At 39.2% G+C, this 26,821-nt stretch overlaps 1 protein-coding gene across 2 annotated transcripts in view; it reads right to left on the bottom strand.

Annotated features, from left to right (window-relative positions):
- The window catches only part of Vit (vitrin), a 113,081-nt gene that overhangs the window by 65,273 nt on the left and 20,987 nt on the right, over nucleotides 1–26,821 (bottom strand). For both annotated transcript variants that reach the window (XM_046441708.2, XM_046441709.2), the window contains exons 2-3: nucleotides 17,332–17,401; nucleotides 6,900–6,965 (exon numbers count right to left, since the gene is read on the bottom strand). In XM_046441708.2, coding sequence (XP_046297664.1) covers nucleotides 6,900–6,965; nucleotides 17,332–17,383 — 118 coding nt within the window. In that variant the 5' untranslated portion in view covers nucleotides 17,384–17,401. The remainder of the gene's footprint in view (nucleotides 1–6,899; nucleotides 6,966–17,331; nucleotides 17,402–26,821) is intronic.

Raw genomic sequence — 26,821 nt, 5'->3', positions numbered from 1 at the left:
TAGCTCTACCTGCTCACCTCTTTCATAAGTGAAGAGGAAATCAATTACTGTTTGATCTTATCTTATAGGGCTATTCTGAACTCAAAGATTGTTGGCAATTACTCGTGAATGAATGTAGGTGTCTGGTAGATAGATTTGTGTGTGTGTGTGTGTGTGTGTGTGTGTGTGTGTCTGTGCGTGCACATGCATGTGCACATGTGTGTCTATATATTTGCTCCCAAAATACTTGTAAGGCAACTGTTTGAGTGAAATTTTCTTTGCATGGTTTTCCTGTTACTTCTGGAAATTGAACATGGTAGAATTCACTCAACTAAAAATCTGTAACACAGGAAGTAGATCTGTTTCCTTTTTCATTGTCTGAAAAAGGGCACACACAGCAATCTGTGTGGAGAACACACTGGTTTGACACTAGGTACCTAAGAAGCAAGCATACACTGAAGATTACTTACTAGTTGTTATACATGAACCTGCCCAAGCAGCCCCGTGCATGCTATGCCAAATCCTACAATCACAGAGCTGTATTTTTGTTCATCAGCATCCAATGCACAAGCTAACCAAGTACCAGAACAATGACCTCTTCATGCTCCAGGCAGTAGGTCTGGGAATCATCCACCCTCTCAAGGCTGATTGCAAAAATCTTTCCATGCTGTTCAAGGTATTAAGGGTAACTTTTTGGAGAGAACTATATGAATTAAAGGTGGTACACTTTACCTCAAATTAAGCATATTTCAACAGTCTGTAATGTAATGGAAATATTTCAGAATGTAGCTCCATTGTCTCTGGAGAATATCTCCTTGTTCAGCTTTCTGTTTGTTGTCTCCATCATGTACATTTCCTGCTTGAAAAACACTTGGGAGACCCTACCTTTTAACTATAGCAAAGAGAAACAACTTCTGAGATCACTCTTCCTGGTAGGTCCTATCTCACCTTCCAGTAGCATCTCCGAAGACTCCCCTTCCATGTCACTGTAAAACCCCACCATGCCTCCTCACTGTTTCCTGACCTCATCTTGCCCTTGTTCCCCATGATATCTGGGGTCAGTCCAGTCAGAAAGCTCTCCCATCTACCTCTACCTGTAGAATTCTACTCATTTTTCATGTTTTGTTTTGAATGTTCTTTCATGAAACCAACATGAATTCTCTTGTTATTTTTGTGTAGCATTTACCACATTTTTTGCTTTATTTTTTAGTGGTTTTGTTGTCCATTTGTCTGCCATCCACCCAACAGTTACCTAATGAGCACTATGTAGGTCTTCATGGTGGTTTTGGTCTTGGTCTTGCTGGGAAGACTGACTATATGAAAATGCTCTTAGAATTATATGTGGTTAGTACTTAAGTGGGAGTGCCCCCATACAGGAAGCAATTAATCTAGTCTTGTGTCTGTGTTGTGGATAGGGGTTGGGGCCAGGAAGGCTTTCTTTTGCATATATATATATATATATATATATATATATATTTTTTTTTTTTTTTGTGGACTGGGGGGGGGCACATATTTTTATTCTGTCTTATATGAGATTGGATGCTTAATGAAATTGAAGACTTTCTGGATGGGCAGTTGGTAACATGTTGTGCAGTTAGTTGTCCTGGCTCCCACCTGTGTGAAGTACTCTCCCCTAAAGCCTCTTTGGACTGAGGCCATTGCTGCGGGGGCTCTTCTGGGGCTTCTTCTTGTGTGGAAAAAAACTATGAATGAGGCCCCTCTCTGCAGACACGCTGCCAGGCAAACACTTTTCTGGACTCTCTGGAGGATGTAATTTATGTGGTAACATATGTATTTATTACAGTATGGGCTGAAAGGCTCATGATTGAAGAGCAGGTCTTTTTTTTGAATGTATAACCTACACATAAATGGGATTAGTCCTTAGAAGTTATAACCCTTCTATCATTATCTGCAGCATTAAACAATCAAGAAAAAAGCAACCACATTTGGGTAATTCGTTAGAAACTGCTCAAGTGGGTTTTGGCTAACTAAACCTGCCTCTAAGGTGCTGCTAGGTAGGGTTAGATTTGTGACCCCAACTATATCAGGAAAACCTTGAAAAAAATCACTTCTAAAAGTAAGTGATAAACTTATCATTAGTGCAATAGGTAAACTTTATCTTGAACTATCCAGCAGGTTAATTTATTAAGTCATTCACATGTTAATTCCATTTTATTTCCCCCCTTTTACTATACTGAGAAGGTGGCCAGGCTTTCACATTCTCCTATCTTTGGAGCTCAAGGTCGCCGGGCAGAGGGCAGAGTTGCCTAAGGATCACATTCTCTACGCTTTGAGAATTAGACTCTCTGAATCTCCCTTGTTGGAGGGGAAATTGAGTTCTTTCAGCCACAGGAGTGATGAAGAGAAAATAATGTTCCAAGACTAGGAAGGTGGGAGTGGGTGGGCAGGTTCCAGGACAGGAAATGTCCTCATTCCCTAGAGCTGTCTTGGAGGAACTGCCTCAGAGTAGCACCCAGAATGATGCCTCTTGGGGTGGAGCCTGAGGTACAAAGTTTCCCCATCTCTGCCAAAGTCCTATGGTCCAGAAAACAGGGGAGCTACCCACCTTCCAGGGATAACATGCACTTGGGACACCATAGCACTCCTGGAACTCTCTCAATCTTTTAGACTGCATAAAGCTTCTAGGGGCTGGAGCACAGAGAAAGAAAGCTGCTGTAAACATGGAATTTGAATTCTACACCCTTTTCCCCTTGCACTTGGTGGTTTGGAATCAGACTTAATTTGATTTAGAAAATGAAGTAATGTAATAAGCCAAGTGTGGTAGAATCAAATTGTACCAGATACAACTATTCACATGAAAGCTAAGTGTTGGCTTGGAATGAATGATCACATATAAGCTTGGGGAGTTATCTGTGAGAATCTGTCCAATTGCTTTTTCCATCTTTGCTTTTTCCCTTTGTCAAACCCCCCTGCCAGAGTATTTTCAACATGTTCTCAAGTACTACCTTCTAGGTCCAAAGGGCCCCTGGTGGAGCTAAGCAATGTTCATGAAGGCCACTGGGGACTGTGCCCAGACCAAAGAAGTAGAAAGAAGGAAAAGGGATACAAGGAAAAAAGAAATGTAAATGAAGGGAAAGAAGGGAGGAGAGAAAGAACAAATTATCTGAAGCAATTGTGACCCTATACACAGACAGAATAGATGCACTGGTACGGCAGATGTTCTCAAGCCATGTATTCAGGGTATTCTCCTTTTCCTATTTTATCCATTTCTCTTCTACTTTACTTCTCATTTGGTCAGCTGTTGCTCATCCAACACTCTTAGAATCTTCATTCCTAAATCTACCTGGCTTGGGAGGGGACCACTGGAAAGCAGCAGAGGTAGAACCTCACCCAGACCTGAGTTTCTAGTCTGGCTTTGACAACTTTGGTATCATGTCTTGGGCACTGATCCTCAAGACTCTCAGACTGTGGGGAGTGATGATATAGATCAAGGTGTTTGATTGCCTTGTGGTTGTGGTGCGCTGCTTGTGCTGGGAACCCCCTGTGCAAAGGTGCAAGTTAAGATTGCCCAGTTGCTGTGGTAACGCTGACCCAAGGAAACTGTGCAAAGGTTCAGAGTTATCAATCTTCACCTTGAAACTCAGACACTAGCTCCCAGGGATAGAGGATTCTGAGCATAGCAAGATAACCATAATGTCTCCCTATAATATCTGACTCTAGAGGTCAGGAGTGGATGTGACAAAGGGTCCCAGGTGATGCTGATGTTTCTGGTGCAGGAACCACAGTTTTTTAAAGAATGACTAGTCTTGTCTGTCAAAGTGATTTGCTTATTGTCCTGCTTTTATAATTCCACTTTGTTTAAAAATCCTTTTGTGGTTACCTATAAGACAGATTCTGACGTGTCAACTGTCAGAATGATGTGGTCACGTTTCTTTGTTTAGTGACTAGGAGGAAGGCCCCAGGTCCCCACCCTCTCCGCTTAGGGTACCTTCTTGAATAAATTGTAGGTTAATAAAACCTTTTGATTTTATAAAGCAAAGTCTCTTTGGATCTTTGGATCCCTAAACACTTTCCTCTGAAATGAGCTTGGGGGTCTCTAGGTACACAGGAGGCAGGCCTAGGGTGCACAGTTTGTTTCCTAAGGAGACAAGAGAAGTTGTAATTGTTCTGCATTCCACTGTACTACAAACATTTGTGTTTACACTTTGTAGATACTTTCATGCCACCTATATATGCATGTAAATCTCTAATGCTTCTTCACTGGCCAACTACATTCCCTGTCTTCTACCCTCATACACTGGTACAAAGGTTTCTTGGTTGTTGTTGGCAGGATTGTTCATTTCATGAACCACCTTACTCTCCTCTGAGAACCACACTGCTCTCAGAGAAGTGGATCCCCGCCTGTCTAGGCTCATACAATTAGATTCTGTGTCCCAGGATTTTGGGGTAGGGAAATGGGGGTGGGAAGGAGATACAGATATGCGGAGAGAAGCAGGGATGTTAGGTCTTGTGGACCCTCCATCTGGGGACCAGTTCCAGGGAGTTCCAGCTGCACTTCCCTCCTTGGGTTCTGCAAGCTACCCTACTTCCTGTCCAAATCCCCTTTTCTACTTAAGCAAATTGAGCTTGGATTTCTGCTAATTGCAACCAAAATAACCTGCACTGAGATACTCCCCACTGACTCATGATGAAGTCCAGATTCCTAAACACAGTAGTATAGTCCTTCACAATCTGGTGCCTGCTTACTCGCCACCTTTTCCTCAACACCTTCAACTTCTACTCTGTGTTCCAACCAAACCAAAATGCATTTTAGTTTTTTCTACTTTTCAGACCTTGGATACCGTGTGTTTTCTCAGTTTGCAATGCCTCTGCCTATTTGGCTTTATCAGTGTTGATGTGTCATTTCCTCCAGGAAATGCTCCCAGATGCACAGTTTCTTCTCCATATTCTCCCTGTTGTCCTAGCACATACATATGAAATAATAATTACCCGTTGGCTTGTCTTTCTTCCTCCCTAGATTGTGAGCTCTGTGAGGGTAAGGGGTGAGTCTCAATCACTGTTGTATCTGAGTGTCCAACTCCATGTCGCATACTCGGTGGCACCTAGTAAATACTTGTTGAATGAAGGAATCCTGTGCCTTCTTTATCATCAGTCACCTGCCTCAGCTATAGACCAAATTGAATGGGAAAGATGAAAATCACTTTGGCCTCAAGCTATAGATTATGATTTGGAAACACTCCTGAGGTCAAGAATCAGCTATCTCCATGGTTTGGGAATATTCTATTGCCTTCATTGGATCTTTTTTCCTCCTTATTTAATGATTGTGCCAGAGTTTCTAATTAGAGAAAAGACCTCAGGCATTTATTGATTCAAATGTGCTACATCACTAGGGAGATTTTAAGAATAAAACTAGAATTTAACATATCAGAAATTCAATCCATCTGAGATCTCTCATAGAGGTTTGCCCTTGGGTCATTTAGCAGAGACTTTCATAGTCACTGCAAACTGTTGTCATGGTAATCATGGAACCTTTCATGATTTTCCTACTCAAGTTAATGAAGATACTGGAAAGAGCCCAAAGGAATTCATACTTGGGTGTGCATTTGTCTCCATATTAACCCAATCATTGTTTTGAACACACATCTGCCCCAGGGCCTTTCCTTTTGGCTCTTGGTCCTGACAGGAATAAATAAACAACTGATTCCTTTTTAGTATTTCAGCCTAGGAGGCTGCCCTTTTGGTCTCATTTCAACAGGAAATCCCACATAGAGGGTTTAAAGGAGAAGAAGAAGAAAAGGGTGGTGTGTGAAGCAAAGATGGTTCTTTCTTTTCAAATGACTAATGTTGCTGATTTCAAAGCACTTGAATTTAATGTCTCTAAAGAAAGTTTCGGTTGTGAGAGCATAGAACCTTGACAACATCTAAAACCTTTATTTTATGGCCCTTTATAAACACACCTTAACTCAAGCCTCCATTGAGCCCACAAATTTGGATCCAGATATCCCAGTGTGCTCACAATATGTGAGTGTGAGATTTTCCATCTGTGTCCCATCCTGCTCATTATTTCTCAATATCCATTCTTCCTTTTTTCCCTGCTGGTACTAAAAGTCCTTACTTTTAGGGAAACATGTGGATGTTTGAAATCAAGGCATTTCCCTCTCTCCCTTACTGCTGGCCAATGGTATTTAAGGATAAGTGTCATACATTCAACTTTCTGGACATCTCTTTAGAAGGAGTTATTCTCTTCCTCATGTCTTACTAAGTGGAGAAGTGGATGGAGAGGAGACGGACATCTTGGGTAATGAACTAGAATCCATGTTGAGAAGGGTCCCTGGAGATTGTGGAGCTTCCATAAAAGCACAGTTTATGTTTATAGGAAACAGAAAGAAACTAAAGAAATTTCAGTCTTATGTATGTGCCAATTGTTTTGGACTTTCTGCCATCTAATCTTAATTGATACATCACCGAAAAGTGAAATTTATTTTTCCTCCTTCCACTGATTGAGTGTGAAATCCTTTGGGCTTTTCTGTGAGATTTACCTTCTGATCACAGGGCATGCTTGAGGGTGGGCAGATTTACTGGACTTTTTTTGCACTAGCTGGACTGAATTTTCTGGTATGGGGAATTGAAACAGAGGTTGATGGCAGGGAAATACCTAGTCCAGCTTCACCATAGAACCATGGTGTTGCCTGGTGTGCATTTTAAAATTTTCTGGTCAGTGAAACTACATTCCTGTTACTTCAAAATCAGGTCTCATGTCAAATGCCCTTTGGAACGGGGTACATGATGAATAAGACTCATCATTGTTCAGTCTGAATGCAAAGCAACCTGAGATGGAGAGCAAAAGCCAAACAGAACCAAAACAAATATCACCTTCCACATTCTCTCATGCAAGTGTAACAACCCTCCACATGTGAGACAGATGCCTCATACCAGTGAGGAATGATGATTTTACTTACTGAACTTGGGCCTTTTAATCTTCTTAGTCATTTCTTTATTGGAATGTATTCCAGTCACCAGCAAAACTATGTGAAGAAAATAAAAATGTTTTAAAATCTAATTAATATTATTTCACCTGAAGGTTTATTCTCTTTTGGTTCTTACATTTGGTTGGATAATGCACAAAGCATTCTCATTGATGGAACTATTTCCCCATATATTAAGATTGGGGAAATGAGATACATAGTTTGTGTACTTTTCTTAGCCCCTGCTGAAAGGTCTTTTCAAAAAATGCCTCCTGGATACTTGTCCTGTGTTTTGATGCCTTTGAATTTCACTATCCCAGTTCTACAGTCTCCATTTTCAAAGGAGGGAATGTGGGTCTGGAGAAGTCTCCTAATTTGCCTGGTCCCAGGAATGAAGGATAGGAGTAGAAGCACTTGTACCCTTCTTGTTATCTTTTGCTCTGTTCCACAGAGGGTTTCCAAATAACCAGTTTCCAGACTACACATGAAGTGTGCATGTGTGTGTTTGTGTGTCCACACAAATGTATGTTTGTATGTGTGTGTGCCTGCAAGTAACTGAGGTAAGATTGAATGGAGGAGAGATGTAAGAAGCCTCAGGAGACAGGCTGTCTGGGAAAGAAAAAAGAGGAGAAAGAGGTTGGGAGAAGAGGGAAGACTGGACACAAAGTCTGAGGAGTCGCCTGATGGCCCCCTGGTTATCTATTCTAGAAGCCCTGGTTTTGTGCCTTCCTGAAATATAGGAGAGAGCTCAAATAGCATTGGGGCCCTGATCTCCTTCAGGAAGTATAGCAATAGGTGAAGTAGGGGGAATTCTTTATCCTTTTAACTTTAAGGTCAGATTCCTGGTTTCTTTTCAAGCATATAAGATGAACTTGAGCCTTGTATTTTTAAAAATAATGTTGACTGCTTTTATTCTTATTAACAAAAATAATATACATTCCTTGCAGAAAAATGTAAAAGGCATAAAAACTAGTACAGAACTCCAAAGTATGTATTTTCAGACTTTCTTTCTCTCTCTTGCCTCATCTATATCTATATTTATATCTATATATTCATATGGATACTTTAAAATATGCATTTGATCATACTCATACAATTTTTAATATTTATAACTTATTTCAACTTCAGGATATTTATCAACATTTTTTTCTTGTCACTAAATTTTCTTTCCACAGTAATTTTAACTGCTTGCAAAGTATTGCACTATATGGATGTAGCATCATTTAGTCAATTTTCACTTAATAAAAGTAACTTTAGTTTTGCACAGATTTATTATTATTTCCTTAAAATTAATTTCCAAGTAGAATTTCCTGTGTGAGATTCATGCTTACCTAAAATTTTGATACGTATTGCATCCATTTCTCATGGCAATTTTGTATTCACAGTGTGTGAACATGCTCATTTTGCCATTGCTGCACCGATTCTAACTGTAGACAGAAAGCATGGCTGTTCCAGAATGCTGGTCAGTTCTCTTCTCCTCTTTCTTTCTCTCTTGGCATTCCTCCACCTCACCACCCAGGATGGCTCTGCTTTAACTTACCTCCGTTTTAGCTACATTTCAGAGAAACTCACTTTCTGAGTTGGGACTCTTTCAAGTTGGGACTCAAGATGAATGTGGGAAAATAGAAGAATCAAAATAGGCACTTGACTTCCTAGCCTGTGAGTTGCTTTTTAACAGAACACTGATGCTTAATTTTGGCATAAAGGGACATAGGGGATCTCAAATTGGCAGCCAGCTTTGAAGGAAAAGATGGTAATGTCACCAAGTGTTTAAGAAAACCTGGTGCTTATATTTTAATTGTCTAGCTGCTATAGAATGAAAGTTTGTGTCCTTCCAAATTCATATGTTGACATCCTAAATCCCAAGGGGATGACATTAGACGGTGGAGTCTTTGGAAGGTGACTGGGTCGTGAAGATGGAGCTGTCATGAATGGGATGAGTGTTCTCATAAAAAAGGTTCTAGGGCTGGGGATGCATCTCAGGGATAGAGCACTTGCCTAGCATGCACAAGGGCCTGGGTTCAATCCCCAGTGCCACAAAAATTAAAAAAAAACAAACAAAACAACAACAAAAAAAAACAGAACAAAACAACGACAACAACAAATCCAAGAGGCTCCAGGACAATTTCTTGTCTCTTCCTTCATGTAAGAAACATGATGAGAATGTGGTTGTCCATGCCAGGAAACCGGTCTTCACCAAACACTGAATCTGCTAGTGCCTTAACTTGGCCTTCTCAACCTCCAGAATTTTGAGAAGGAAATTTCTGTTTTCATAAGCCACTCAGTTGATGACAGTTCATTACAGCAACTTGAACAGACTAAAACACTAGCTATCTGTGTCAATGATGCAGCCACCAAATGATCCCGTTTTGTCTATGAGCTCTAGTTGTATTGTGGACAGTTGACGTACCATGTGCTACAAGAACAGTACCATGAAAGAGAACTGAGTGGGCATCAGAAGTCTAGCCAAGAAGGAGGAAGACGGAGGTTTTTTAGGTGTTATTTACTTCTGCGGTTTGGTTGGGTGTGAATGTCCTTTTTTATAGTAGTTTCTGCACCGTTTAACTCTGTATAAAGACCATATTTTAATTTTATGTGCAAAAATAAATATCTAGAATATTTTTTAAACAAGCACCAAATAAGGATATAAAAAATTAAGCAAGTGAAATAATAAATTTGAATATAAGTTCTCGGAGAAAACCAAATACTGTCCTTCTGGGCCTTGTGGCTTTGACAAGTGGTTTATAATCTCTGGTATCACTACAATGATAATATTTCAGCAAGACCACCCCATCATTTGTTTGGTCACCCAGACCCTCCGGGCATGCATGGCTGGTTCATTTTAACAGTAGTGGCTAATAAAGTCACAATTGTCATTGGTACACACGGGCTGTCCCCTCAGTTTATGTGCTTGTTAATTAAAGCTCCCCAGAAACCACTCCTCCAAGAGAGGGCTGGTCAATAAGGCCTGCAAATGTGCTTGTGCTTTGGAGCAAATCTTCATTTATCATCAGCAAGACTTCTCTTGCTACACTGGATATAGTGAATTGCATGTTGAACTTGGGTGAGAGAAACATCCGTCTTCTATTTGTTTTCCTAGGAAGCCTGGCAGAGCCCCAAGACGGATGGTGCCCACTTCCACGAGCATGGTGGCAGATGGTTCTGCAAGTCAGCCCCGTTTGTAAGAGTAGTTAATTATCTGGCCATTTGTGTCTACAAACCTTGTGGAAATTAATTCCAGAATCCAAAGTTCCAAGGCAAACATGATTTACCAGCTCTGCACCAATGCTTCTCCATTTTTAAAAATCCGGTGTTCCAGTTTTAAATAACCTAAAAAATTCTCAGTTTTCTTTAGTAATGCTTAAAATTTCAAGGAAATTAAATATTAAAAGTACTTTTTGTAATAAAAATTTTCTACTACTTCCCCCTCTCTTTTGTAATAGTAAGGACAGTTATATTAGGTGCAACTATTTTTAAATCAATGTAAAAAACTGATCATATAATTTGTAAGTGGAGAAAATACAAATGAATAAACTTGAAACAATGTTCAATCTCATTAATGATTAAAAAAATGCAAGCTGAAACAAAATGTTTTAGGGAATGTTTTCCTATTTGGTGTCAGTAAATATGGAACACAAGATTAAACTTAATCTTGGCAGGGATGTGGGGTTAGTGAATTTTGTGTGCTGTTCATGAAGTCTAAGCAGGTGGAGCCATTCTGGAAAGCAATTTGATAAAAGGTTTCAAGAGTCTTAATTTTTATATTCTTTAACTGAGAAAATAACACTCCTAGGAATATATCTCAAGTTACAATCATTGATGGAGACAAAGATTTATGTAAAAAGTACTCATTATAGCATTTCTAATGGCAATCTGGAAATAATGAAATGTTGGAAATGCCCCAACAATAGGAAAATCCTAAGCATTTATTACAAATGATGTGTAGAAGAACATTAAATTATCTGTGAAGTGTTCCACTCTAATCTTAAGAATAATCTGACAAAGTTAAAATATATGCAGAGAAGTAACTGGAACAAGTATACCAAAATGTTAACAATGGTGGGATTAGGGTTTCTATTTTTATATTTTCCTTTTTATATTATATTCTTTACAAATAAAATATATAGTTTATATAGAACATTTCTTTTATCATTAAAAACAGGCAACATTGTTAAATTATGTTTACATTTGCTTATATTGAAATCATATAGGCTTACAATAATGAAAAGTACTTTCTAAAGTTATCAGTATGATTAATCCGTGCTTATTATTTTTAGTTTTCCTGTCAGTAATAAATTATAATTCACTTTCAAGGGAAGACATGAGGTGCCAGAATATCTAACCAATAGTCAAATCAATAAGTACTTACTGAATACTTATGTACCTAGACTTTTACAGAAATGTCTCCTTCTAGCCCAGAAACTTCTTATTGGATATTTTTTAAACTCCTCAATATACTAATATAGGAGTGTCCACAATGTTTTCTTGAAAACTGATTTATAAAGCAGATCTTTTTAAAGCAATTAAAAACTTCCCTAATACCTTAATTTGGGATTATGTACTTATTGGAACATTTAGCATCAAATAAATAAGAGCAGAGATATGACTATTTATTTATTTTTAACTATTTATTCTTCTAGGTGTAGTTGGACACAATACCCCTATCTTATTTACCCATCTCCATGTGGTTCTGAGGATTGAATCCCGGGCCCCACACGAGCTAGGCAGGTGCTCCACCACTGAGCCACAGCCACAGCCCTGACAGTTTATTTTCTATACCCACATAAAACATAAATTTATCCAGAATATTAAACCCAGAAGCATCTCTTTTATTTTATGGAAAGTAAACTAAAGTCAAGGTTAACACTTTCCCTAAATCTGTAGTTATCTGGGGCCAAAAGTTGTAACTAGAACTCAAGTTTGCTAGCAATAGCCTCAGTCTCTTTATTCCACTTGCTCCTGGTAAGCTTACACATTGATTTTACATGGGACTTCAAAGACAATGAGTAGCGAACAGCCTAAAATTTCTGCGGTGCATTTAAAGACATGTAAAACAAACATGCTTATTTTGAAATATATTAATTAAATAACTGTTGTTAATTTAACAATTTGGGGAGGAGGATCATTGGATGGCTCTGATACCTTGAAAATCTAGCATGGCTAAGAACAATCATTTGTGGAGCAAAACTTATTTTGTACCTATGATATGTGTGGAGCACTGGAGATACCACAGTAAGACACAGCTCCTGTCCTCCATGGGTTTACAGTGCTTGGAGGGTCAGGCTAATACAGTGTAGCCGTGATGAGAACATAGGGGTCTAGGAAGCGCATAGGAAGATGGCCCCACATAATGGGGCCGAGGGAATCTTCTTGGAGGACCAAAGTCTTGTGAGGATGTGGGGATGTAGGAATGGAGGAGAAGCATTCCTGAAAAGGGAACAGCGTGTTCAAAGGCCTAAAGATGAGAATGATGCAGCCCCCGGGGAGATTAGGAGGTCAGTGCCCGGGAGGGGCTAGTGAGAGAGGAGAGCAGGGGAGGACAGTAAGAGCCAGAAACTTGGACTCCATCCTAAAGACCAAGGCAAAACTCTGAGGAGTTTAAATCAAGAGAGTGGTGATCAGACACGGACTTTAGGGAGATGAACACATGTATCCTGGAGAATGAGTTGGAGGTATAAGGATCAGAGTCAGGGAAGCAGTCATAGTACCTACCAGGGGTGGAAGTCATGAGGGACTCAAGGAAATGGCCCTGACCAGTGGGCTGAGGAGGGAGTTGCCCAGGATGCAGACATTGGAGGACTTAGAGAAATCTGTGAACAGGAGTTCCCTTTTTTTTTTTTTTTTAATCAATGGAGTTATTTATCATTTCCTACCCAGCTTTATTAAGGTGTAATTGACAAAAAGTTGTGGTGTACTGCCTGATGTTTTGACACACGTACATCTTGTGACATGATTAAATCAAGCTGATTAACCTCTCCATCACTTCACATACATACTTTTGTGTGTGTGGTGAGAACATTTCAGATCTGCTTTCTCAGCTAACTTCAAGTCGACAACCCAGTATTATACACTCTGGTCACCATGCTGTACCTTAGACTCCTTAACGTTTTGGCCTCATAATTGACAAACACTTACCCATTTCTCCATTCTCCTGGGCCCTGACAACCAGCGTTCTACTCTTTTTCTACGAGTTTGACTTTTTTAGATTCTGTATGTGAGATCATATGGTACTTGCCTTTCTATGTCTGACTTATTTCACTTAGTATAATGTCTCCAATTTCATTCATGCCACAAATAAAATACAGGCTGTAGGAAGATTAATACTGTGATCAGGAGGCAGTATTCCTTATTTTTTAAGGCTGAATAATATTCCATTTTATATGTACATAACATTTTATTTATATATTCATCCATCAATGGACTGTTGATTCCATATCTTGGCTATCATGAATAATGATGCAGTGATAAAGAAGTGCAGATATACTTTCAACCTATAGATTTTGCTTCTTTTGGATGTATACTCAGAAGTAGGATTGCTGGACTATATAGTAGTTCTGTCTTTAATTTAATTTGATATAAAACTCTTTTTCATTTATCTGTTGACCATTCATATATCTTCTTTTGAGAAATGTCTATTCAGGGCCTTTGCCTACTTTTAAAATTAGGTTGTTTTCTGCTAAATTGTATGAGAGTGTGAGATCCTTCTATATTTTGGATAATAACCCTTTCTTAGGTGTATATTTTAAAAATATTTTCTCCTATTCCACAGGTCGTCTTTACCCTCTGTTGACTGTTTCCTTTGCTATGAAGAAACTTTTTTAGTTTATGTGATCCCATATGTTAGTTTTACTTTTATTGCCTTTTCTTTTAGGGTCATGTTAAAAAAATCACTGTACAGAATGCTTTTAGTAGTTTTATAGTTTTAGGCCTTATATTTAAGTCTTTAGTCAATTTTGATTTTTTTTAATATGAGAATCTAATTTCATTCCTTTGAGTGTCTTATTTTCCCAACACTGTTTATTCAAGGGAAATTCTTTTCCTAGTGTGTTCTTGGCATCCTTGTTAAAAATCAATTGACTAGAAATGTGTAAATTTATTTCTGGGCTGTCTATTCTGTTCCACTGGTTTAGATGTCTTTTTTTTTTTAATTGCCAGTACCATGCTGTTTTAATTTGTATAGATTTAAAGTGTATTTTGAAATCAGGCATTGTGATGCCTTCAGTTTTGTTCCTTTTGTTCAGAATTGCTTTGTTTATTTGAGATCTTTTGTGGTTTCAACAAATTTGAGGATTTTTTTCTATTTCTGGGAAAAATACCATTGGAATTTTTATAGAGATTTTTATCAAATCTGTAGATTACTTAGTATAATATGGACATTTTAACAATGTTGAGTCTTCCAATCCATGAACATGGGTTATCTTTCTATTAATTTGTGTCCTTTTCATTTTTTTCATTAACGTTGTGCAGTTTTTGATGTACAGATCTTTTACTTTCAGAGTTAAATTTATTCTGAAGATTATTTTTTTGCTTGATGATATTGTAAATGAAACTTTTTTTAAAGATACACTATTGTTTGTATTTAGAGGTGCTACTTATTTTTGTGTGTGTGTTGATTCTGTATCCTGTAACTTTGCTGAATTAGTTCTAATAGCTTTTGGTGTAGTCTTCAAGATTTCCTTTATATGTTGTTATGTTATATGTACACAGAGACAATTTGGCGTTTCCCTTTCCAAATTGGATAACTTTTATTTTTATTTCTTGCTCAATTATTCTGGAAAAGACAGTACTGGGCTGGGGATGTGGCTCAAGCGGTAGCGCGCTCGCCTGGCATGCCTGCAGCCCGGGGTTCAATCCTCAGCACCACATACCAACAAAGATGTTGTGTCTGCCAAAAACTAAAATAAATATTAAAAAATTCTCTCTCTCTCTCTCTCTCTTAAAAAAAAAAAGACTTAGTACTATGTTTAATGGAAGTGGTAAGAGTGGGGCATCTTGTCCTATTCTTTTTTTTTTTTTAAGAGAGAGTGAGAGAGAGAGAGAGAGAGAGAGAGAGAGAGAATTTTTTAATGTTTACTTTTTAGTTTTTGGCGGACACAACATCTTTGTTTGTATGTGATACTGAGGATCGAACCTGGGCTGCATGCATGCCAGGCGAGAGCGCTACCGCTTGAGCCACATCCCCAGCCCCGTCTTGTCCTATTCTTGATTTTAGAGGGAAAGTTTGGGGCTTTTACTTTCTAGTATGCTGTTGTCTGTGGGCTTTTCATACATGCCTTATTGTGTTGAAGTATAGGAGTCTCCTTTTTCTACATTGATTTCCTGCTATATGAATGAGCACTCCTATATGAATGAGTTTTGCAGAAGTATAGTCCGAAAAAGGCTGAGAACAAAGGATAATCAGGTCTCCCTTCTTTGTTCTGTGATGCTGGGGAACATGGCATAACTCTAAGGTTGGTTTGTTTTGTTTCACTAAATTCTTCCTATTCCCAACCCCTTGCCCAGCCCCCACTCTTACGTTAGGAATCTACTGACCTATGATAGTCTAAGAAGGAAGGAAGCTTCTCAAAAGAGCAAGGTGGGAATGAAGGGCCGCTTCCAAGATGAGTGTTCTCTTATTTGCTAAAGCAAGCCAGGCACATAAGATGATTGTGGAGGTAGAGTGGGATGGTTGGTCCCTGGACCCTGCCCAGCTGAGGACAACTGCTATGGTTGGGGTAGGGCTCCTGGTCAAGTACCAAGAAACTTCTTCAGGGCTTCTCACAACCATCTGACAGGAAACAGGATAGTGCCACTGAGGATAAGGAGTGTCCTTATTTTTGGCTCCAGGAGAGTGTGGCCTAGCTAGGTCAAGCAATCTTGACAAAGCTGAACCAGCTCCCGGGCAGCCATTTTATATAGAGCTGGATAATTAACAGCTCAACTATATAATTTATTTATTTATATTTTTTTAAAGATCTTTTTTGATATGGACACAATATCTTTATCTATTTTTATGTGGTGCTGAGGATCGAACTCAGTGCCTCACATGTGCAAGCAAGTGCTCTACCACGGAGCTACAACCCCAGCCCCTCAACTATATGATTTATAGAAGAAGAAACAGGAGGCTTGATAGGAAGGGTGGCTTGCCAACATTATTAGCAAGGTCATGTTGGAGCCAGGACTCAAACCTGTACCCTCCCTCTGATTTCCAGTTCAGTACGCATTCTGTCATGCTGAAATCTCTCTTCCCTTCTCAGTGGTGCAACCTCCATCTCATCCTGTGCCCAATTCTACCTTGTAGACTCCCTATGAATAGACCTTGAACATTCTCATTGTATTATGGATTCAACTTTGTTCCCTCAATCCAATTTATATGTTGAAGTCCTAACCACCAAGTACTTAGCATGTGACCTAATTCAGACATAGGCTCACAGTAGAGGTGATTAGCTAAGATGAAGTCATACTGGAGTAGAGTTGGGCCCCCGATCTAGTATGACTGGTATCATTATACAGAGGGAAATTGGGAGATAGACCTGCACACAGGAAGGACATTATGGGAAGAGGAAGGTAGAGACTGAAATGATACATCTAGGAACCAAAGAATTCCAAAGATTTCCAGTAAACTACTAGAAGCTAGAAGATAGTCATGGAACAGATTTATCATTCATGACTCTCTAAAGAACCAACCTTGCTGAGACCTTGATTTTGATTTTGTAGTCTTCTGAACTGAGAGAGAATAGATTTTTGTTGTTCTGAGTCACACAGTTGCAGTTATTTTGTTACAGCAGCTCTAGCAAACTGAAACAGGCTATCCAAAAGACCTTTGTGCCTTGTCCTGGCAAGAGTTTCACAATGCTGACAGGGTCACTTTATCTGACAGGGCAATAGACAATGGGGTCAAATTTAACAGATTATTACCCAAGGGCTTGATCCTAAGCCCATTAGCAGTTTCCCTATCCTAGTAGCCCTGCTGTTCCTTGAAAAACCAATTCAAAATTGTACCCTCTGGTGATAATACAATTAAACGGTTTCATCTCAGGCTGAGTCTCCAATGATACAAGTGAAGCCAAATCAATGATAACAATTTCTTTTTTTGAGAAATTAAGAAAAAAGAAGACCCCTAAATCAGAATCTGTAAATATGCTATATCCAAAATATTTATCCATTGCTGAAAAATACACATAAAGACATGTGTGCATAATATATAATATATGGAAATACATATGCAATAAATATTTGTTTTATATAAAAATGTAGATACACGTGCATCCTGAATTTGATCTATTTTTAACTTTGCCACTTAAACTTTTCTCCACGATGTTTATCATACAAAGAAATAGTGATTGTTAATGTGTTCTGTCTTGCTTTAAGACTTTTCTTGGCCAAATTCTTTGGACCTTAGGAAAATGTTAAAAGAGTATCCAGATACACATATAAAAGTACTTACCAAGGAACATTTCAATAACAGATGCCTTCATAGTGAGAACAACAATCCCCATAAATATCAAAATGGCACCCTGGGGAGAAAGAAACAGTAACATCATCATGTTTCAGCCAGGAGTCCTGAATTGGAAGCATGCGGGGATAGGCTGTGTCATTGTGCATCAGCTCCGGAGTCTTAGAATTCCATGCTTGGGCTCTCCATACGCAGCTCCCGCAGTGGTGGTTCTGGTACCCAGGGAAGACCCAGCCCAGCCACCAGCCTCTGATTCTTCAGACATTTGGTCTTTACATAGAAGTGAAGAGGAAACAACTTTGCACTTTTGAGAGTGTTTAACCAGTCTCCAAATGTGGACCATAGCCACATTTATGGTGTTGAGAGAACATTTTTAGATTACAAATAAATCATTCATTCAATAAATATTTATTAAGCTTCTATTATAGGGCTAAGTTTTGTTAGGAAGAAGGTGATAAAATTGAATTAAAAAACAGTTCTCACTCTTAAAAGACCTACAGTTTTAATAGAGATGGAAAAACATACATGGACAAAAATAATAGCAACATTAGAAAGTAGAAAAGAGTTTTAAGGTCCCATAAGGAGTTGAGAGGGAAAGTTTATAGAGCAGTGGTTCTCACACTTTGCTGAATATTAGCATCATCTGGGAATTTTTAAAAATCACAGGCAGCATCCAGACCAATGGAATCAGAATCCCTTGAGGTCTAGGCATTATACTTTTAAAAAACTCAGATAATTTCAATCTTCAGCCAAGTTCAGGAACCAGCATGTCAGAGTATGGCTTATCTTGATGTGTATACTAATCATGTGGTGATCTTAGTAAAATGCAGACTCTGATCCAGTAGATCTGGGGCCCTGCTAGAGATGCCCCAAGGGGCCAAGAATTTTAAAGAAGGGACAGAGTATGTCAAGCAGGAGAACAAGAGAAAGCCTCATGGAGGTGTAAAAATTGGCTGGACTGGGAAGAATTAGTAGAGTTTAAATATTCAGAAATAGGGAGAAGAGGCACCAAATGGGGAACAAACATCTAGAGAGTCCCAGGGGTTGGAAAGCACAGTGGATGTGAAGATGCCATTGATTTATAATTGATTCCCCTTCAGTTAAGGCTGTAAGGAAACCCTCCAAGGGTTACGAACATTACCATTAATTGAGCATGTAGTATGCACGCTATATTATCTTGATGATCCTCATTGAATAGATGAGGAAACTAAGACTTAAAGAAGTTAAATGACATAACCATGGTACATGGCAGTAAGTGGGACTGGAACAGGAGTGGGAGTAGGTGGGAGGGGTCTTCCCTGGACACAGATGAAAAGGGAGAACATTGCAGAGACTCCAATGACTTAAAGTTGATCTGCTTTCTATTAACTTTGTGAACTAGTGATTTTAAACACTATTGATGACTATAGCCCCTCCCCCAGTGTCACTGCTGTGTGGCCTAAAGCTGACTTTCACAGACTTACACTCTGTTTTGCCTGCTGGTGTGCTGGTGAATTCACTCTGAAAAGAAATTTTTTAAAAGCCCTGATTTGTACAGTTTGCACATTTTGTTGTGGTGTAAAACCTCCTACAATGACTGATTTTGAAGCCACTAAAGGGATACCTATTGAGTGGGAGGTTTGGAAAGAGGTGAGTACAATCTGGTCCTAGCTAGGTCCAATATAAGCTTACATCCAATATTTAGAGGAGGTGCTATGAAGGGTTCATTAGCTAAAAGCAATTGATAGATTACAGCTGAAGTACTATTATAAGTACCTGATGCAAGGAACTTAAATAAAACTGTTAAGTGTATGAAAGGTTTATTACAAATGATTAAGTTAAGCATAAAGAAACACCCAAACAGGGGCTGGGGTTGTGGCTCAGTGGTAGTGTGCTTGCCTAGCATGTGTGAGGCACTGGGTTTGATTCTCAGCACTGCATATAAATAAATAAATTAAAAGGTCCATTGACAACTAAAAAAATATCTAAAAAACCCCCCAAACACCCAAACAACATTGGATCACTTTGTTCACTGCAAGTGACAACTGCAATGTGTTACCTTTGCCTGTTATGATAGTTAACCACAGGTTAAGTAATAGACCAGTAATGATCTTTAGTTACACAATAAAAAATAAAATCATATAAACATTCTATTTGGCAATTTGATGCTTAAACAGCTGGGTTATATTTTTGGAAACAGTGTGATAACAAGTTATGTTTCCCTTTTATTAATTTGAGAAACTCCTGAACAAGGTACATGTCTCCAGGTCCATAGGTCCCACTTTCCTATCAGATAGATGCAGAATGCTAGCTCCCCTATTGGTCCCCGTAGTCAGCCCCAGTGCACACAGCACTACAGATTTCCCCTGAGGCATTCTGCCTCCTCTCTCTCTCCCTCTCTCTCTTTCTCTCTCCCCCCGCCCCACTCATGTCTTCTGGACCACCAAGCCTGCTGCTCTACGTCTATTCATACCCTATCCATAACATGACAATTTTCCATCCTCTTTACCTGCTCCAGGCCACAACCTGGCCACCTGGATCATTGCTATTAGCCTCCTCATTAGGTTTCCTCCTTCATTTGCCCTCCCCAGGCCAGTCGCAGCATCTTCTGCTGAGAACGCTACATGCCTACCCACCTTACTAGGAAGAAAAGTCAAAGTCTTTACAGACAGCACCAGACCCTACTTGATTTGGAGACCATCAATCCTTCTGAGCTCCTTTCCCTTTGTTGTTCCTATCACCTATTAAGCCCCAGCCACCCTGGCCTCTTGGCCATTTCTAGAACATGCCTCTGACCTCAGGTTTCTGAGTTTATTGTAGTACTACTGTTTGCCTCTGCCTGGATGTTGTTTTCCCAGATGAGTTACGACTTGCTCCCTCATTTCTTTCCAGTCCTTTTTTTAATATTACCTTCTTATGAGATATCCCCTAATCACCCAACTTAAAGTCATAATCACCCTCTTGCCTGCCACCAACAGGTATATCCTATCCTTTCCCACTATCTATTTCTCCATGTCATTCATCACCTCCAACATACTCTATAATTTACTTATTTTACTTGTCCACTGTTTTGTCCCTACCAGGAGCAGGGATATTTATTTGATTTTTTTTAGGTTCTTAGTAAATACATGTTGGATCAATAACTAAGGGTTTAACTCTTTCTCCTGGATGGATGGGAGATAGGAAAACAAACAAACAAACAAAAAGCGGGGGTGTGTGTGTGCCTTCTTGTGAATACACTGCAGCTACTGAATCATACACTTAACAAGGTGCATTTTCTAGTATGTGAGTTATTTATAATAAAAATAAGTTAATAAAACATTGTTATAGCCAACAACTAACCCAAAAGGAAGATGAAGAGTGGATAGGAGTGCTTTCAGAGCTGCCCTGCAACTTTAGAAGTCACAATGGACATGACCTTTACATGGTGGGATGGATGGATAAGGACCAAGTAGATTCTAGGAAACTCTCTAACCTCAGAGGAGTTATCACCCGAGTCTAACCAGCTCATCAGCAGTGGAAAGTGACCAGAATCATGCTGGACTCTTGGAACCAGAATGCTTTGGGTTTCTTTCTCACCAGCAGTTTCTCTCCTTCTTTGTCCATTTATGCATACACTTAAAACATAAATATGCCTTTTGAAATGTGTGGAAAAAACTCAAACCACCTTTCAGGCTTCCCAGAGGCTGGGGCTGAGGACTCCTGGCAATGTCATCAGGCCACTTCTGCAGGTGGTTCCATGTCCTGGAGTCATAGAGTCCACAGAAATGGAGGAACCTAAATCGCTCATGTGCTCACCTAGGTTCTAACAAAAAAACCAAACAATAGGAACTTCCAAAAGAATATGTTAGTGATTCATAAATTTATGGTTTGTTCTTTGAGATGTAATATCAAGAATCCTGAATATGCAGTTCTGGTGAGACAAATGAAGCCTGGCTGTGAAAGAAAACAATATACAATTAGTTTAAGTAGATTAGTGGAGACAATTTAATTAGCCCAGAGTTAGATGAGAGGAAGTTGGTAATAAATAATAATAGTACCTAATATTTATAGAGCCCTTCATGGTGTTTTAAATAAGGAAACTTCATGTGCATTTCTAGAATGCAGGCTCCATTTGTTTCTCTTGCTTACTGTTCAGTTTCTAAAACTCAAAATACTGCTTGGGGGCAACCACTCATGTTTGTTGAGAAAAGGAACAAATGCAAATTTGTTCTTCACAGTAAACCTGTGCCAGTGTTGTGTGGAGGCTTGGATCAGAATTCCCACTTTAAAGATAAGGAAGCCGAGGTCTGCGGCAGGTAGAGGACTTATTCAAGGTTAAGAATCAGAAACAGAGAGTTCAGGGACTTTGCCCAAGCTCACAAGGCTGGAAAGAAGTCAAGGGAATTCAGGCCAGCCATTCCCAGTCCCAAAGCCCTGCACTTCTGCTGCCACAGCTGTTCCATGACAAGCAAATACATTTCACTTACATTCTGATTCAACTGGGCTGCGGTGGTATCAACATTGTTTTATAGCTTCCCAAGAGACTCCACTGCACAGCCATTATCGAAACCCTCTGCTGTTAAGGGCACCATGAAGGCCACAAGGGTGAATGACACTGGGCCGTGGGGGCAGGGACTCAAAGGGGCTTGAATTTATTAAACTGGCAGGTTGGAAAATAATGAAAGATTGGTGAGGAAAGGACAGGACCCAGGGACAGAGGAGCTTCAGGAAGTGGGAGTTGCTCAGCCAGGCACGGAGAGGACTGAGCCTGTTAAAGAGGAAGGAAGGGGCCCTGTCGGCCTTGAGTGTCATGCCTGAAGAATGTGAGATTGATCCTTTAGGCAATAGGGAGACATGGAAGGCTTAAGAATTATTTTTGCATTCATCATTTTTAATAAGCCCCCTAGAGGCCTGCTTCAGCCACTCACTTGGAAAAAATCTGCCCTGGTGGACGTGTAGGATTTATGTTAATGTTGGTGTTTGTCTAATCTAGGAAGCTGCATGGGGGAGCACCCAACCATACTGTGTCCACGAGGTGGAAAGAGCCGGTATCCATCTGGAAACATTTAATAGTTATGAGAAGCTTGTGCTTTAGTTCCAAAATGCCAAAAATCCCTTGAGGACAGACATCTCTGAGTGGGGAGAGGCCACATCTGCAGCCTAGCTTTCTCCATCTCTGCCTGACTGTAAATCCTCAGCCACTTGTTGACGGATGTGGGTGGGTCTGGTGAGGATGGGAAGAGGAGGCTGGCACTAGATGGGTCCTTTGCAATATTGGGTGGCCTCAATCTGCATGTAAACCTTTACACAGATCATATTTCTCTGGACTAGGTCTGAAGCACTGCATTTCCTGTTGCCCTGACACCAGCGGCCACCTCAAAGTTACTATTATAATCCCCAAGGATTCTGTGAAGGAGAGAGAGAAAAAAAAGAAAAGAAAAAAAGCCAGAAAGGATATGGTAGTTTTTCTTTCTTTCCTGATTTTTCTTCTTTTTCCAACTCTTCCATTCTATATTTCCTCCTTTTATCCAGCAGGGAAAACTCTGCCTTTTTTCAAAAGTTGGCTCCCAAGGATGCATAAGGCTACTTGAAGACATGCTGTTGTGATAGTCAGTTTTTGTTACTGTGACCAAAGTACGTGACATGGACAATTTAAAGCAGGAAAGATTTATCATGGCTCATGGTTTCAGAAGTTTCAGTCCATGGTTGGCTGGCTCCAAAACAGAAATATTGTGGCAGAAGGGCAGGTGGAGGAAAGCTGCTCAGTTCATGGCAGCCAGAAAGCAGAGGGAGAGACACAGGGGAAAGGGCTGGGGACAATTGCCTAGTTGCTAAGGGCACAATCCTAGTGTTCTGCTTCCTCTAACCATACCCCACCTACCTACATCACCTTCCAGTAGTCCATTCAAATCATTAACCCATCAAATGGATTATTCCACTGATAAGATCAGAGCCTTCATGATCCCATCACTTCCTTGAAGCCCCACCTCTGGACATTGCTATTTTGGGGACCAAGCCTTTAAGAGATAAGCTTTGGGGGGACATACCAAAACCAAACTCTAACAGCTGGGCTTGGCTACATGGACAAGATGCTATTGATTTCTTACACAGAGCATCCATTCCCACCCCACCTCTTTCTTCCTGGAAAACCCCCAGTTTGGTAGAAATGAAGGCAGCCATTGTGGTTTAGATTGCTAATGTCCTCCCCAAAGCTCGTGTGTTAGCCAGTGCAGCAATGTTCAGAGGTAAAAAGATGGTATTATGGGAGCTGTAATCTCATCAGTGGATTAATCCTCTTTATGGATTAATAAGATGGATGGACTACTGGGTGGTAACTGTAGGCAGGTATGGTGTGTCTGGAGGAAGGTCACCAGAGATGTGCCCGTTGGTACTACATCTTGTCACTGACCACTGGGTCTTATGTTATGCTTGCGGGCTGTCGTGATTTGAGCAATTTTCTTCAAACACACACTTATGTCATGAGGTTCTTCCTCACCAGGGTTCAGAGTCAGTTGACTATGGACTGAGAACTCTGAAACCATAAACCCCAAATAAGCCTTTCCTCTGCTAAGTTATTCTTGTCAGGTATTTTGTTTGCAGCATGAGAAGCTGACTATCGCAGCAGCCAAGGGACTCAGGAAACTTGCCCATTCCCAGATCTCAGGGTATATTCTGAATCTGCATCCAATCCAAAGATGGTTAAACACTCTCCTTGCTGATGATTGGGGCCCTTAGGCTTGGGCCCACCAGCATAGGGCTCTATCCAAGTGATTATTATAGGTGGAGCATCCCTAATCCCAAAATCCAAAATCTGAAATGCCCTCAAATCTGAAAAGTTTTGAATGCTGACATGACACCATAAGTGGAAAATTTCACACCATGAAACTTCATCTGAGCACAAAATTATTAAAAATAGTGTATAAAATTGCCTTCAGCCCGTGTATAGGTATGCATAAAACATAAGTGAATTCTCTGTTTAGACTTGGATACTATCCCCAAAATATATTATTATGTAAATGGAAATATCCCAAAATGTAATAAAATTCAAAATTGGAGTGACTTCTGCTTCCAAACACATTGGATAAATGATGCTCACCCAGTACTGGTTACTAGTTCAGGTGGGTTGGGTCCTGAGTTATAATGAATAAAAAAGAAAGACTTCAATTTTCTGGTTTTTAATGACAAGTTGCCTCTTGTTGGAAATGAATGAGGGAGCAGGTCGATTGAGGTCTGCTGGCAGCCATCTTGAGACCATGAGAAAATGCAGACTGAGGAAAAAGCTGACATTAAAAGGATAAGGACAGCCTGGGTAAATCACAGAGGAGTGGAGCTGGACCTCTGATTGTCTTGTGCCTGGAGGCTGGGCCCACCTCTGTATTATTGTTATGTAAGATAATAAATTTTCTTTTCACAGTTGATATACCATGCAAATGGAGACCCAAAACAAGCAGGAGTAGTTACTCTCAAATTCAACAAAGCAGATTCAAGCCAAATTTAATAAGAAAAGACAAAGAAGGTCACGTCATATGGGTAAAGTGAACAATCCAACATGAAGATATCATAACAACAAATATTTATGCCCAAATATTGGTGTACTGAATTATATAACTTAAAGGCTCAGACCCCAGTACATAATACTGGTGATTTCAACATACCTCTCTCACCATCAGATAGGTCATCCAGACATAAATTGAGTAATAAATCTTCAGATCTAAAAAAATACTATAAATCAAATGGACTTAACAGACATCTATAAAACATTTCACTGAACATTAACCAAATTCTAATTTTTTTTAGCTACTCACAGAACCTTCTCCAAAATAGATCATATTTTAGGCCACAAAACAACTGTTAGCAAATTCAAACAAATTGATATAATTTCTTGTATTATATCTGATCATAATAGAATAAGATTAGACATCAACGTGTCAATAAAAACTACAGAGACTATGAAAACACATGGAGATCGAACAATATATTTTTGAATGATGAATGGATAATAGAAGAAACCAGGGAATAAATTTAAAAATTCTTAGAATCAAATGAGAATAGTGATATAACATACCAGACTCTCTGGGACCACTAAGAATGTGGTTCTAAGAGGAAAGTTGATAGCTATGAGTGCTTACAGGAGAAAATCTGGAAGAACCTAAATAAACAACCTAATAGTGCATCTAAAGGTCCTAGTAAAATAAGAACAAATCAATTCAAAAACCAGTAGAAGAAAGGAAATAATTAAAATCAGAACTAAAATCAATAAAATAGAGAATAAAAATATATTAAGGATCAATGATACAAAGAGTCAATTCTTTGAAAAGATAAGCTGCATAAATCCTTAACCAAACTAGCCAAAAGAAAAAAAAAGAAGATCCAACTTAATAAAGTAGAGATGAAAAAGAGAAATCACCAGAGACATTACAGAAATACAGAGAGTCATTAGGAACTATTTTGAAAATGGATACTTCATACATTAGAAACTTAAAAGAAATGTATACATTTCTTGACACATATGATCTACCAGAATTGAACCAAGAGGATATAGAAAACCTAAACAGACCAATAACAAGCAGTAAGATAGAATAAGTAATAAAAAGTTTTCCGACAAGAAAAGTCCAGGACAAGATGTATTCTCAGCTAAATTCTACAAGACCTGAAAGAGGAACTAATGCCAATGCCCATCACATCATTCCATGAACTATCAAATAGTGGGACACTTTTAAATTCATTCACTGACACCAAAACCAGATAAGGCCACAACAATGAAAGAAAACTACAGAACAATATCCCTGATGAACACAGATGCAAAAATTAAGCAAATAATATTCAACAACATGTTAAGAATATTGTATATCATGACCAAGTTTGTTTCATTTAAGGAATTCAAGGATGGTTTAACATACACAAACCAATAAATATAATTCATCACATAAATAGAATTGAGGACAAAAATCACATTGTCACCTCAATAGATGTAGAGAAAACCTTCAACAAAATGCATCCGCTCATGATAAAAAAAAAAAAAACTGAAGAAATGAGGCACTGAATAAATCACCTCAACATTATGAAGGCAAGTATGACAAACTCAAATCCAATATCATAATGAATGAACATGTTTCCTTTAAAACCTAGAACAAGACAAGGATGTCTACTCTCACCACTCTTATTTGATATAGTACTAGAAATTCTATCCAGAGCAGTTATGCAAGAGAAGGAATAAAAGGGATAGAAATAGGAAAGGAGGAGGTAAAATTATCATTTGCAGATGATATGACCCTATACTTAGAAGATCGAAAAACCTCCCCCAGAAGACTGCTAGAACCAATAAACAGTTTCAGCAAATAAGCAGGTTACAAAATCAGCATATAAAACCAATAGCTTTTCTATATAACAATAATGCATCTGCTGAGAAAGAGATTAGAAAAACAATCCCATTAACAAAAGCCTAAAACAAAACCAACCAACCAATCAACAAACAAACCCACCTAGGAATAAATCTACCACGGAGGTGAAAGACCTCCCT

Source organism: Marmota monax, unplaced genomic scaffold (genome assembly GCF_021218885.2).
Source record: "Marmota monax isolate L192 unplaced genomic scaffold, Marmota_monax_Labrador192_F-V1.1 WCK01_AAM20220418_F8-fsc00010, whole genome shotgun sequence".
Taxonomy (NCBI): Eukaryota; Metazoa; Chordata; class Mammalia; order Rodentia; family Sciuridae; genus Marmota; species Marmota monax.
Note: the sequence above shows the minus strand (reverse complement) of the source record. Positions and strands in the feature narration are given on the sequence as shown.